Consider the following 12,112-nt stretch of genomic DNA (forward strand, 5'->3'; position numbering starts at 1 on the left):
CAAAAAAAAATCATTTAATTTGATGAAGTAATTTTTTTTTTTTTTTGTTACAGAGGAAAATCAAATTTTAATGAGATTGATTGTGTTGTGGCCATCTTGCTTATTTCGTAAATCAGGAAGCCGGCGCTTTTAAACAAAAAAGTGATTAACAAAGGATGAAATGAAAAAGAGATTAAAAAAGGACAGAGAACCCCTGTAAAATAAGTGAAAAAAAAACTAAAATATTTATCTAGGTATTTTTTTCTGCTCATGTTTCAAAATAATCTCATCAAATTTTGACAAATTTTAAGCGGTGATGAGGCTATCTCCCCTGGCATCCTCATCCGTGAAATAAACGAGATGGTTGCGACATGATCGATCTCATTAAAGTTTGATTTTCTTCTGTAAAAAAACAACTACTTGATCAAATTAACTGATTTTTTTGTATGAAAACTTCATTCCATAACGAGTATGTACAATATAATTTTTTTTTTTTTTAATACTTTCATTTTTTAATGTCTTGATTATAATCTGTTATAATAAAGTCATATTCCTGTCACAATTTGATTAATATGTACAAATGGTGCCCTGTTTCACAAATTAATTTTCATGTTAAAAACATACTTATATACACTTTTATTCCTTCTAGCATGATTTCTATATGTACTATGTATTCAAAAGAAATTTACATTAATGTACCCTCATTTGCATATTACATGAAAGAAAATCTATTTTAATAATTAACTTTAAGTTATTAATTATTTGTTATAACAGAATCATTTTAAATATTCTATTTGGAAATATTCTTTAAAGTTTACTAATTTAATTTAGATTTAATTTTAATTATTAATAGTTGGCAACAGTTGCTTTTAAACCTAGAAGTTTATTTAAGTTATGAGAGTTATTTTCTGTTTAAGCTATGAAAGTAAAGTTCATATTTGATTTTGATACACCAAGATGGATGTATTTTAAGCTTCTCTAAATACATGTCACACTTCATAACAAGTTAGGATATACAGAGTATCCTAAATAGGATATGACTAATCCCTCTGCTTGGCAATGTTTTGACTGGGCAATGTTTTGACGGGTATATACAACTAGTATGTATATATTCCAGATTAAAAATACCCCCCCCCCCAAAAAAAAAAGAGCAAGATATTATTTTATTGAATTTAGGTAATTTTGTTTGTAGTTAATCTTTGACAGAAAAAAATATTCTTCCAATTTGTTTCATCTTTGTTGTTTGTTTAATTTCAGATGAAAATATTGATGAAACTTATGGTGTTAATGTACAGTTTGAAGAATCTGAAGATGAGGTAATCAAATTTCAAACATTTTTAGCAAATACATACATCATTTTTATGCATTACTGTTTGTACCTATTCCACGTTGCCTATGAAGTCATTTGAGCTAAAGCATTTCAATTGAAAACATTACATACTTATGTATCATGTTAAAATTATAAATTGGTCGTGTGCAGTTACCTCCCCTAAAAATTTTGGAACTTTTCCATATCAAAACATACAATAATACTAATAATGGCAAGCAATCTACGAAAGATTAATGCAAGCAACAGTAAACGTAGTCACTAGTTTTGTCTTCTCTGCGCCAACCTCTCGAACCAAAGGTTCTCAAGTCCTTTACCACCCTTACTCAAGGCACGCGTCCATGCTGGTCTATCTTCAGCTAGCTCCTCCCACACATTCACATCAATGCCAAGAGCGATCAGATCCTGTTTGGTCACGTCTTTAAAGCGCAGCACCAGGCGACCGCGGCTTCTTGATCCATTTGCCAGTTCTCTGTAGAGGATATCCTTAGGGAGACGGCCTATAATACTATAAATCGATAAACTCAATAAATCTTACTTTTATATTTCTATTGGATCATTTTCGTAATTTTTTTAAATTTACGCTAATTTTGTCGATATGACATATAACTACGTAATAAAGTTTTCACCTGAAATGGGTTAATTTAAAAGATCACTAATCTACACAAGCACCAATTTTTCCTCTGCACACATTGAAGTAAAGAATGCAACAGTTATCTACCTTGAGTTTAAAAATGTACAAACAGATAAAAATAAAAAAAAAATGAATAAAATGGCTTGTGTGAAAATCGGTATTAGAACATGGATCTTTCTGAAACAGAGAATCATTCATTTCAACTGGTGCAATGTGAGGATCTGAGCATTAGTGGTGAAAGGGGAGAAACTTGATTTTAGATGATTAAATAGATTTTACCAAATGGCAGAACAATCTTTGTGATACCACAAACATTATCAACCCAATGTTGCATGCCATGGATTTTTCTTTTATCTTCTCTCGTTCTGGTTCGTGCTATGTAATTGTATTTTACGCATTGGTTGCTGTCGGCCAGGTGCACCCAGGTTCACAAGTATAAAACTAAAATCAAACGACAGACACAAAAGAAAACGCAATACAACACATTCTTGGATAATTGGATTCTGGGTGCATGTGTGACACCCCCAACCCTCTAAATGCTAAAGTCCCCATCTACTGTCGAGCCTGTGTCTGTCTGTCAGTTGATGCATTCATTTCACCATCTGCTCTGAGCCATGAGCTGTCTTCAGCTATGTCCAAACCCCAACTTAACTCCCATTGTCTGTATTGTCATAAATTGGACTTCTAACCATCGTTAATAGGCTGTCGTAAAATGATTGCAAAACACTAGACTCCACAAACTACTCTTCACCATCATAAAACCTGCTTCCAATTCTAAATATATCTCAGGTCCTTTGTTATGTTTTAATTACAACCGCACCTAAAAAAAATGCCCTGTTCTCGTCATTTGTAACATCCTAATTAAAATCAGACCGTAACCCTCCTTTGTCTATTTCTTCTTCTCTTATTATACTTCTCTTACTTTTCTCCCCTATCTCCCAGCACCCATGGTGGTGGTGGTGTGGGGGCGTCTATAGTATTGCAGTTTACTTGCAGATGAAGTGATTAAGTGGTTAACGACATAGACTGAAAACTGGGTGTGCCAAGTTTGAATCCAGTTTGAATTCCACTTGATCTTGTGTTTAACCTGAAGACGAGCTAAATAAAAGGTGATTCTATATTTAAATAACGAAAAATATTGAATTTTAAGTAAAACAAATAATACCTATGTAATTGTCAGGTCTCAAATAGTAAGATATCCAACAATTATGAAGATGATGAGGTAGAAAATTAATTATTTATGAAAAAAGACATTTGTAAACTCTAGCGATTAGGTTTCAAAATCTACTAATTTGAAATGGAGAGCTAATAGGGGAGTTAATTAAGTTTTCAATTTCTCAGAAATCTTATGTTAATTTCAGAAAAGTAATTTTGATAAGTTTTAAAAACATTGTGTAGATTATTTTAAAAAATTCACAAAGTATATATGTTATATGTGTTTTAATAAATTCTCTCTCTCCTACAATTTGTTTCAACTAAGTTACTTCCCTTTTTTGTTTAGTTCACGTGACCCAATATGACAACACAGCGTGTAACTTTATCAAACATTGGAATTGTTTTTCTACCTTATCGTTTTTCGTGATTTTTGGCTATGTTACTATTTGAGACCTGACAGTTACATAGGTACCATTTGTTTTACTTAAAATTCAATATTTTCATTATTATAATATAGAAGCACAAAATAGAATAACTGCCTTAGAAAACCATTCCTTCTCAAGGGAAGATAACTCTTCATAAATTATGGAATCTGCTGTCTGAATTTAAGTTTTAATTGATCTATTATGTCCAATTATCTACAAACCTTGTTGGGAAAAACATGAAGTCATACTCAACATAGCTTATCTTTATTTGTTTATTTTATTTTTTGCTTGTGTTGTAGGATAATGCCGATGTCTATGGAGAAGTGAGAGAGGAAGAAGAGGAAGATGATGAGGGAGAAGAGGCCGAGATGGATGCAACACTTCGAGCAAATGTATGTAAAATACTTTTAATCAACAATCTAAAATTTTAGAAATGTTCATTGTTTTATTTTATTATTTCATTACTTTACACTTTTCTTTTTTATTGCTTGTTGATTTTAGTTTTTAGTGTTAAAAAAATTATAGCTTTAATATGTGTACTGAGCACTATATGGAAAGCAAATTTAAATATATTCAGTCATATGCTTCCATATATTAATTAGAAATTTGCTATTTTCATGTCTAGTTGGCTGAAAGAGAGGAAAACAAAAAGAAGCTGGAAGGTGGTCTTCATCCCCGGGATATTGATGCTTTTTGGTTACAACGAAAATTGAACAAATATTATCCTGATGATCCCACTGTGGCCCAGACAAGATCCAAAGAAGTCTTGGAAATACTGAAGGTAATCACACAATTTTCAATGATTTTTTTTTTTTTTTTTTGTTTACATTTCTCTGACGGAGATTAAGAGGACTTTGCAAAGGAAATGATGTTGAGTTTTGAGAAGTGAATGGGATGAAATATAATTATAACATGTACACCTACAATCATTTACCATTTACGACTGACCGTTTACTTATATCCTTTATGACTGATCTTGTTTACTGGTATCTCTTATAACTGATCTTGTCTACTGGTATCTCTTATAACTGATCTTGTCTAGTGACCCGTTTTTATGACTGGTCTTGTCTACTGGCCTACCTTTATTTGTTTTTATGTACTGAATGATGCAAAATAGTTTGATTTATCATAAAAGAAGCAAACTCAACTGAATCTGACAGATGACATAATCATGTTAAAATTTTAATTTCTTTTTCTGTTTACTTTGTTGTTTTATTGATATTTCTCTTTGATTTTGTTTTCTAGACTGCTGTAGATGACCGTGAAGCTGAAAATCAACTGGTCATACTGTTGGGGGTCAGTCAGTTTGAGTTCATTAAGTTACTCAGGCAACACAGACAAGTAGGTAAGTAGACAATGTAAGAAACATACACATTTAAGAAAATCATTCAGTGCTTGTGCGATATAATAGGAGTTCAAAAAATGCATTTTAAGTAAAAACACTATTACATATTTACATGTAAGGTTAAAATTAGTAAAAATTATAAACGAATGATAGATTAGCTAGTAATTATCTGTATTTTTTTTTTAGATGAGGTGTTTTCATTGATTGAGATTGTCGGACTGACTTCCTCATCTTGGTTGCTATAGTCACAACGCTTCGGCCATTTTGCCCACCGGTGTTTTGTAACGAACTGGGGAACCGTTTGTTAGGAGTCTCAAATCCAACCCTTTATTATTATTATGGGGGTACCGTGTTCGGACTCCAGTGACATATGGCCGAATGGTCCTAGACATTGTATCAAAGTTTACAGTTACCCAAAGGTGCTGAGTTCAATCCTGAACGAAGGCAGTGAAAGGTAACATTCAAAACAGAGAATCAGAAACTATGTCCCAGAGCTTAGCTGGAGTCCGAACACGGTACCCCCGTAATAATACTAAAGGGTTGGGTTCGAGACTCCTAACAAACGGTTCCCCAGTTCGATACAAAACACCTGATGAAGGCCGGAGGGCAAAACGGCCGAAACGTTGTGACTATAGCAACCAAGATGAGGAAGTCAGTCCAACAATCGCAATCAATGATAGATTAGCTAGAACTAATTTTTACAAAAAGACAGGTCTTAACGGTTTGCTATTTTTTAATGGCCGATTACAATTATATTGTCAAAATCATACATTGCTGTTACTTCCTCTGAATTTGAAGAAGTTTTCAACATTATCAAATATGAAAAACTTTACTTTGATAAATTTTATCTTGGTACTTCTGCTTTTACTGAGCTGCAGTTTCCACAAATTTTCTCAGGTCACGAATGGGAATAACCAGATAACCAGAAACTACTAGCAACATCCTACCGCAAAGTGTTAGGAAGTGATAAAAAAAATTTTTTTTAAAAAGAGGAACTGAGTTGACGAACAGAACAAAAATATATAAAATAAGGTTAGTAGAAAGATGATGGGGAAGCTGGTCCACCAAGGCACACAAAAGTGTTCAAAATAGGGTAGCTAATCAAGGTGTGGCGGTAACTAAGACAAAGAACCAAACATAGAGGTCAATATATTTAGAGGTAGTTTTAAGAATGCTAATGAGTTTTGCAATGGTTAAAGAAATTTATTGACTGTCTTGAGTTTGTATGTATTGACGACAGGCCACAGTTAATGACAGTTAAAGGTAAATTGTAGCTCGGAGAGATGAATTGATCAACCGACAGGCGAACATGGACTTGACAGAAAACTTAAAATGTGTACATTAGTGTTTAGAGGGTCGATGGTGTCACACACACGCCAGAATACAACTGATGTGTTTAAGTCCTTTGTTTCTCTTAAATTTGTTTATTTTTTATACTTGTGAAGTAGTGCTTGTCCTCAGCATTTGCCAACGTGAGAGACGACAACACAGCCAGAACAAGAAGACAGAAAGAATAATGGAAGACCACAGCATGTAAATAGCGTAGAGGTGGCACTTTTCAATGGGGGAGCACATGGTCTTGCATATGTCAAATTTTCCACTTTTTTCTTCATGTGGAAAAATACCGTTTTTAAACATTTTTACGCACCTGCATATAATTTTTTTTACCTCTCTATAATTGTTTGTGTAAAATAAATAAATATAAAATAAAAATTCTTATTAAAGTAAAAAATATATAAGTGAACATTTTATTAAATTAATAAATTATTCATTTTAAATTTAAAAGAAGGGTTTTGTTCAGAATTCCCCCTAAAACAAAAATAAAGAAAAAAGCTATATCATGTGTGTAGCCATGACAAAATGAGAATATCATATTCTAAAAATCATGTAAACTGATCAAGTAGTTTTAATTTTAAATAATAAAAACAAATTTTATAAGTAATCAGAGATCAGCTGTCTTGTCTGCCATTTTGAAAACGATCTAACAAAAAAAACAAAGGCTGATAACTCAATAATTCAAACTTGTGAGATTTATTTTGTAATGCCTACAAATTCCCATTAATCATTTAAAAATGATTTTCTTTGATTAATTTACATAATTTTTGGAATATGATAGTTCCATTTTGTCACTGGTATGTGCATACAGATTGTTCTTTATTTTTTGGAGGGAATTCTCAATAAGAACTGTTTTTTCTTCAAAGTAAACAATAAGTAAAATTTCCACTATTTTTTTTTTTTTTTTTTTTTTCTTACTTTGTCTTTATATGGATAAATATTGTTTCTAACATTATTTTTAGATACCCACATATAATTTTTGTACAACACCAGTGTTGCTCCTTCTTGGCACAGGACATTATTTGAAGATTAGACTATTTGATTTATTTTTAATTATATTCTTTTTATTTCTGTTTATAGTGTTGTACTGTACAATGTTAGCACAGGCTCAGAGCGCAACAGAAAGGAAGGAAATTGAACAGAAAATGGAAGCAGATGCAGAATTGTCCACTATTTTATTGGCATTGCAGGCAACAGAAAAAGAAGATATTGTCAGCGAGCAGAGAGCACGCAGACACCAAGCGCGGCAATCACGTATGGCTGCGGATATGGAATCTATGCATACTGATGGGGTTGATCAGGTATAATGATTTACATTTGTGACCATGTTCAGAAATTTCTATCTTAACTGCAAAGGAAGAGTCTATAGGACATCACAGTGTGGTGATGTATAAAAGTGAAACTTTGCAAGTGAAGGTTGAAGACATTTGTTGCATGGAGAGAAATTATATAAAAACTAGCCTTTTTTTTTTCTTCTTTTTTTTTTTCTTTTTTTTTTCTTTTTTTTTTCTTTTTTTTTTTTTTTAAAGGCAAAAGTTATAGCATGTTGATTTAGAATGAATGCTTTATGCTAAATTTAATGCTTAAATATGGTTAAATTTGTGATCATTTTTACATTAAATACTAATCACTATTAATCCTTATCTATGCATCAAACAGATACCATAATACTTAGTTTGCTGCACCTTATCATAATAAAGGTCCATACGAAATTTCAGCCAGATTGGCCGAGTATTCGATTGTTTGGCAAAATGAAAACAAATAGAATAGACAAACATTAATATATAAACCCTGGCGAATATTTTTCTAGTGTTGTTATAATTCAAATTTATTAAATACTAAAACTCTGATAATCTTGCTTGTTTGCATATAGAATATATTAGGTGGTAAGAAAGAATAGCGAATGTGATGAAAGAATAAGATTAAAGAAAGTGTCGATGAGGACAGAAAAATGGGTGTGTATCCAGTTTTACTTCAATAATATAAAATCACGCAAAATCTTTATTATGTACTTACCTGTTAGGTAAAAAAAAAAAGGCTGTACACTAAAATTTATGCAATCATCCAGTATTTTTGTTTTTATGAAATAAAATAAAATTTGATCGCTAAACAATTTTTAGCTCATATTATTATGTCTGTGATAAAAATTACTTCAATGACAGCTTAAATTATCTCCCCTTAGTGTTAGAAAATGTCAATTGAGATATTCATCATTAAATTATGTTTTTTTTTTTTTTTTTTGCATAAGTTTTGGTGTATTGTCTTTTTTAAACCTAACACGTAACTGAATAATAAAATTTTTTGTGCCATTTTGTTGGACCCCGACAAAGGAGGGATTGGACATAGTAATTCACTTCCGTTTGTTTGCAACTTTCTCAATAACCACGCCTTGAATTTTTTTTTGAAATTTTGCACAAACATTGATCATGGTGAAAGTAAATTTTTGCCAGAACAGATTTTCCAGGATAACTCTGGTTGCTCCCCCTTATATATTATTGGGATAAAATTGCCTCAAATCATTCATCCATTCATTTGTTCGTACTTTTCTCAATAACCATGCCTTCGATTTTTAAAAAAATTTTCACAAATATTAGTCACTGAAAGTAAATTTTTCACTCCTGGAGGGGGACTCTGCATGCTTGACTTGTTTATTTTCTTTTTACGATCAGTTTTTAATATTGTGATAATGTAACCAGGGGGTGGGGACGTTGCACAGAATCACAGAACTAAGTATGTAACAAAACCGAGTGGATCAGTCACGCACGAGCACAGTCAAGGCACGACGTGCACTAACTCTGAGTCCCAGTGGCTATACTTTTATCTCCGTCTAGTGATGGACCCTTTCAAAACATAATCAGACATTCACTGGATATCAGCGCTCTGATTCTCTGGGTGCACAAAATGCACACAACCCTAAGTTTGCATGGCAATAACTACTTAGGGAGAGTACTTGGTTGAGAAACGGCAACCAGTTCCTCAGGGTAATAAACGATAGGCACATGGATGATAGAAACATCAACAAGTCGATATTGCAGAGACTGCATGCTGAAATTTAACGTTTGCACAAAAAGTGAACAAAAGCATTCTTTCTAAAAATATAATTCTTTTATTTAACACTGGAGGAGCTTATTTAAATCAGTTAACGTTCAACTCAAACTGCTATACATCTGTTGCTTATAAGAGTCAAACATCAACTGTTTAAAACAATTCAATTCTCCTTTAGACAAAGAGAGAGAGAAAGAGATATTGTTTAGTTTTTGTAGGCCCTGTGACCAGTTTTTTTTTTAGTTTGACTTTTTGAATATGGTGTCTCAGATTTTGACTTAGTTGAATCTAAACAACGGTCACTCTTGGCTCGAATCATACCAACAATTACTAAAGCTGTCAAGTTTTTTTCAATAATAATGCATTTCTTTCTCGCCTCCCCATCCTAAGTTAGGTACAAGGTTTATTAATGTAGAAGCCCCAGCTCCTCCAAAAGGGAGCTTCTTCATTGTGCCACAATGTTACCCGGGACATATTTCTACTGGATAAGCTCTGAAAAATGTACAATGTACGAATGTTGATACAATAAATTACATTAATTTATAAATTAGCGGTTGTTTAGATACAAATAAAATGTAGATTTTCTGTATATTTTTGTGTAAATGTGAAATTTTTTAACTTTGGGATCAATTAAGTTTTCAGAACCCCACAAAATAAACAAAAAAAAGGACGCATCTGTAAAAACATATTAAAAAAAACAATAAAACGGTTCAGTTTTTCATCACAACATAAACTAGAGTTAAGCAGACGGTGTTCCTTTTTGTTTTGCTTTTCGGGAGGGGGATCATTAAAACTTAATTGATTCGAAGTTTGAAAGTCAGTTGATCAGGTTGAATATTGTTGGTGGTCATTATTTTGTATTTTATTTTCAGTCTGTTGGAAGTGTTCAATTATTGGACTTGGAAGATTTGATTTTTACACAAGGAAGTCATTTGATGGCGAATAAAAGATGTCAGCTGCCCGATGGTTCTTTCCGAAAACAACGCAAAGGTGTGTGTTTGTTTGAACCTATTTTATCTACAAAAACACCATGTATTACATCAGCAGTGTGCCTACACTGTAACACATAACACTCATTATTTTGTATTAGTTGGATTTTTCCGACTACTGTTCTTATCTTGAGTATTGTCCTCACGTTTCAGCCACTGTAATCTCCAGGTGTGTCTTGTTGCAAGGACTAGTGCCATGATTGATAAAGTACTAAGTAAAATTCAGTTTTAAGCGCCACTTTTCTGGAGGTTGAAAATTCAATCATTAATGTTGCTTCTATGGTCCTGGCTGGTGGAAATGGAGCATGCTATCTCCGTGGATTAAATAAAGGGTTTCGATTGAAATTTCGTACTGATTTTGGAGTTTGAAAAGATGCACGAATGAATAACACTCAAGATGAGAAAAGTAGTCTGAATAATATAAATTATCAATCCTTATCTCAAAAGTTCAGAAACATAAATTCACTATTTTGACATTCAGATGCAGAAAGCATTGAAAATAAGGTTCACAAAATAGTAAACGCTTTGAGCTTCTGCAGTCTTCCACTAAGACGGGCAAACTGGTGACACGCGTAATAGTATTATGTTATGTTTTTTCCTTAAACAAAAGAAGTTCTTTAAATGTGGTTTGCTTTTATTTTCACTTCTTTTGTATGAGTCTTTGCTTTTTTTCATTAGTGAAAGACATAAGTAAACATTTGCTGAGTTTCTTGAAGATTTTATTTTTGGAGACAATTGATCCATACCAAAGAGAGACTAATAATTCTCTTAGCTATTTATTAAGTTAACTGAAATGGTGACATGCGGAGAGATATCAAGGTAACATTTCACACTTCCTGGTTATCAAATTTTCATACAGCATTGTCGATGGTGTGTCTTGTACTTGCTCCCATAGACAGACTCATTTGAAGACATTTTCTATTAGTTTGCAAAATATGACATCATCTGTCAACTTGTTTTGTCTACCTTAGCTAACCTTGACCTTACATGTTATCCATCTTGGATTCAACCCTGGGAATGTTCTTGTTTTGCATGTTATTATGACATGCACTCGGTATGACCATTGTCAAAATTCACACTAACTTAATTGCTATTAATATAAGGATCCTAATATATAACAATTATACTAGCAGGTTATCCTATTGTCAGTGGTTCAAATTTCCAAAGATTACAAAACCATATACAACTAAACAGTCTGCTTAATATTGTAATATGAAATGTTTAAATTCATTTTCAAACAATATCAGTAAAATACCTATGCTGCAAGTGAGCTTTGAAGACACAACCTCTGTAAGTATAATGCACTGATTATGCCACCAAGGATACTAGGAAATGGCAGCCTTATTAACTACATAAATCAGCACTGATATAGTTTTTGGTCCCCGACAAATGATGGATTGGACCTAGTAATTCACTCCCGTTTGTCCATTAGTTTGTTAGCATTTTTCTCACGTCTTGGATTTTTTTTTTTTTTTTTTTTTTTTTAAAGTTTGCACAAACATTAGTCATGGTGAAAGTAAATTTATGCCAGAATGGGATAACTCTGGTTGCCGTTGGGGGCATTATAGAAGAAAAATTGCTCTCCCCCCCCCAAAAAAAAAATTGTCTCTTTGTTCATTTGTTTACACTTTCATCAATAAGCGCACCTTGAATTTTTTTGAAATTTTGCACAAACATTAGTCATGATGAAAGAAAATTTTTCATTTGTGGAGGGGGACATTGCATGCTCAGCTTGTTTTACTACCCCCCCCCCCTTTTCTCTTGACATCAAATGTAAGTCTACTGATAAATCTTGAAAAATTGTCTGCTTTTAATTTTTTTCCTGGTCTTATGAGTGATTTCTTAGCTTGAGTGTAAAAGTTCCTCCACTTTTATTTA

At 32.5% G+C, this 12,112-nt stretch overlaps 1 protein-coding gene across 2 annotated transcripts in view; it reads left to right on the plus strand.

Annotated features, from left to right (window-relative positions):
* The window catches only part of LOC145283504 (U5 small nuclear ribonucleoprotein 200 kDa helicase-like), a 137,135-nt gene that overhangs the window by 20,598 nt on the left and 104,425 nt on the right, over window positions 1–12,112 (plus strand). For both annotated transcript variants that reach the window (XM_080132336.1, XM_080132337.1), the window contains exons 5-10: window positions 1,237–1,295; window positions 3,820–3,912; window positions 4,146–4,301; window positions 4,766–4,865; window positions 7,281–7,501; window positions 10,118–10,235. In XM_080132336.1, the coding sequence (XP_079988462.1) occupies window positions 1,237–1,295; window positions 3,820–3,912; window positions 4,146–4,301; window positions 4,766–4,865; window positions 7,281–7,501; window positions 10,118–10,235 (747 nt within the window). The remainder of the gene's footprint in view (window positions 1–1,236; window positions 1,296–3,819; window positions 3,913–4,145; window positions 4,302–4,765; window positions 4,866–7,280; window positions 7,502–10,117; window positions 10,236–12,112) is intronic.

This window comes from Euprymna scolopes, chromosome 8, assembly GCF_053919585.1.
Source record: "Euprymna scolopes isolate OS-2025 chromosome 8, ASM5391958v1, whole genome shotgun sequence".
Classification (NCBI taxonomy): Eukaryota; Metazoa; Mollusca; class Cephalopoda; order Sepiida; family Sepiolidae; genus Euprymna; species Euprymna scolopes.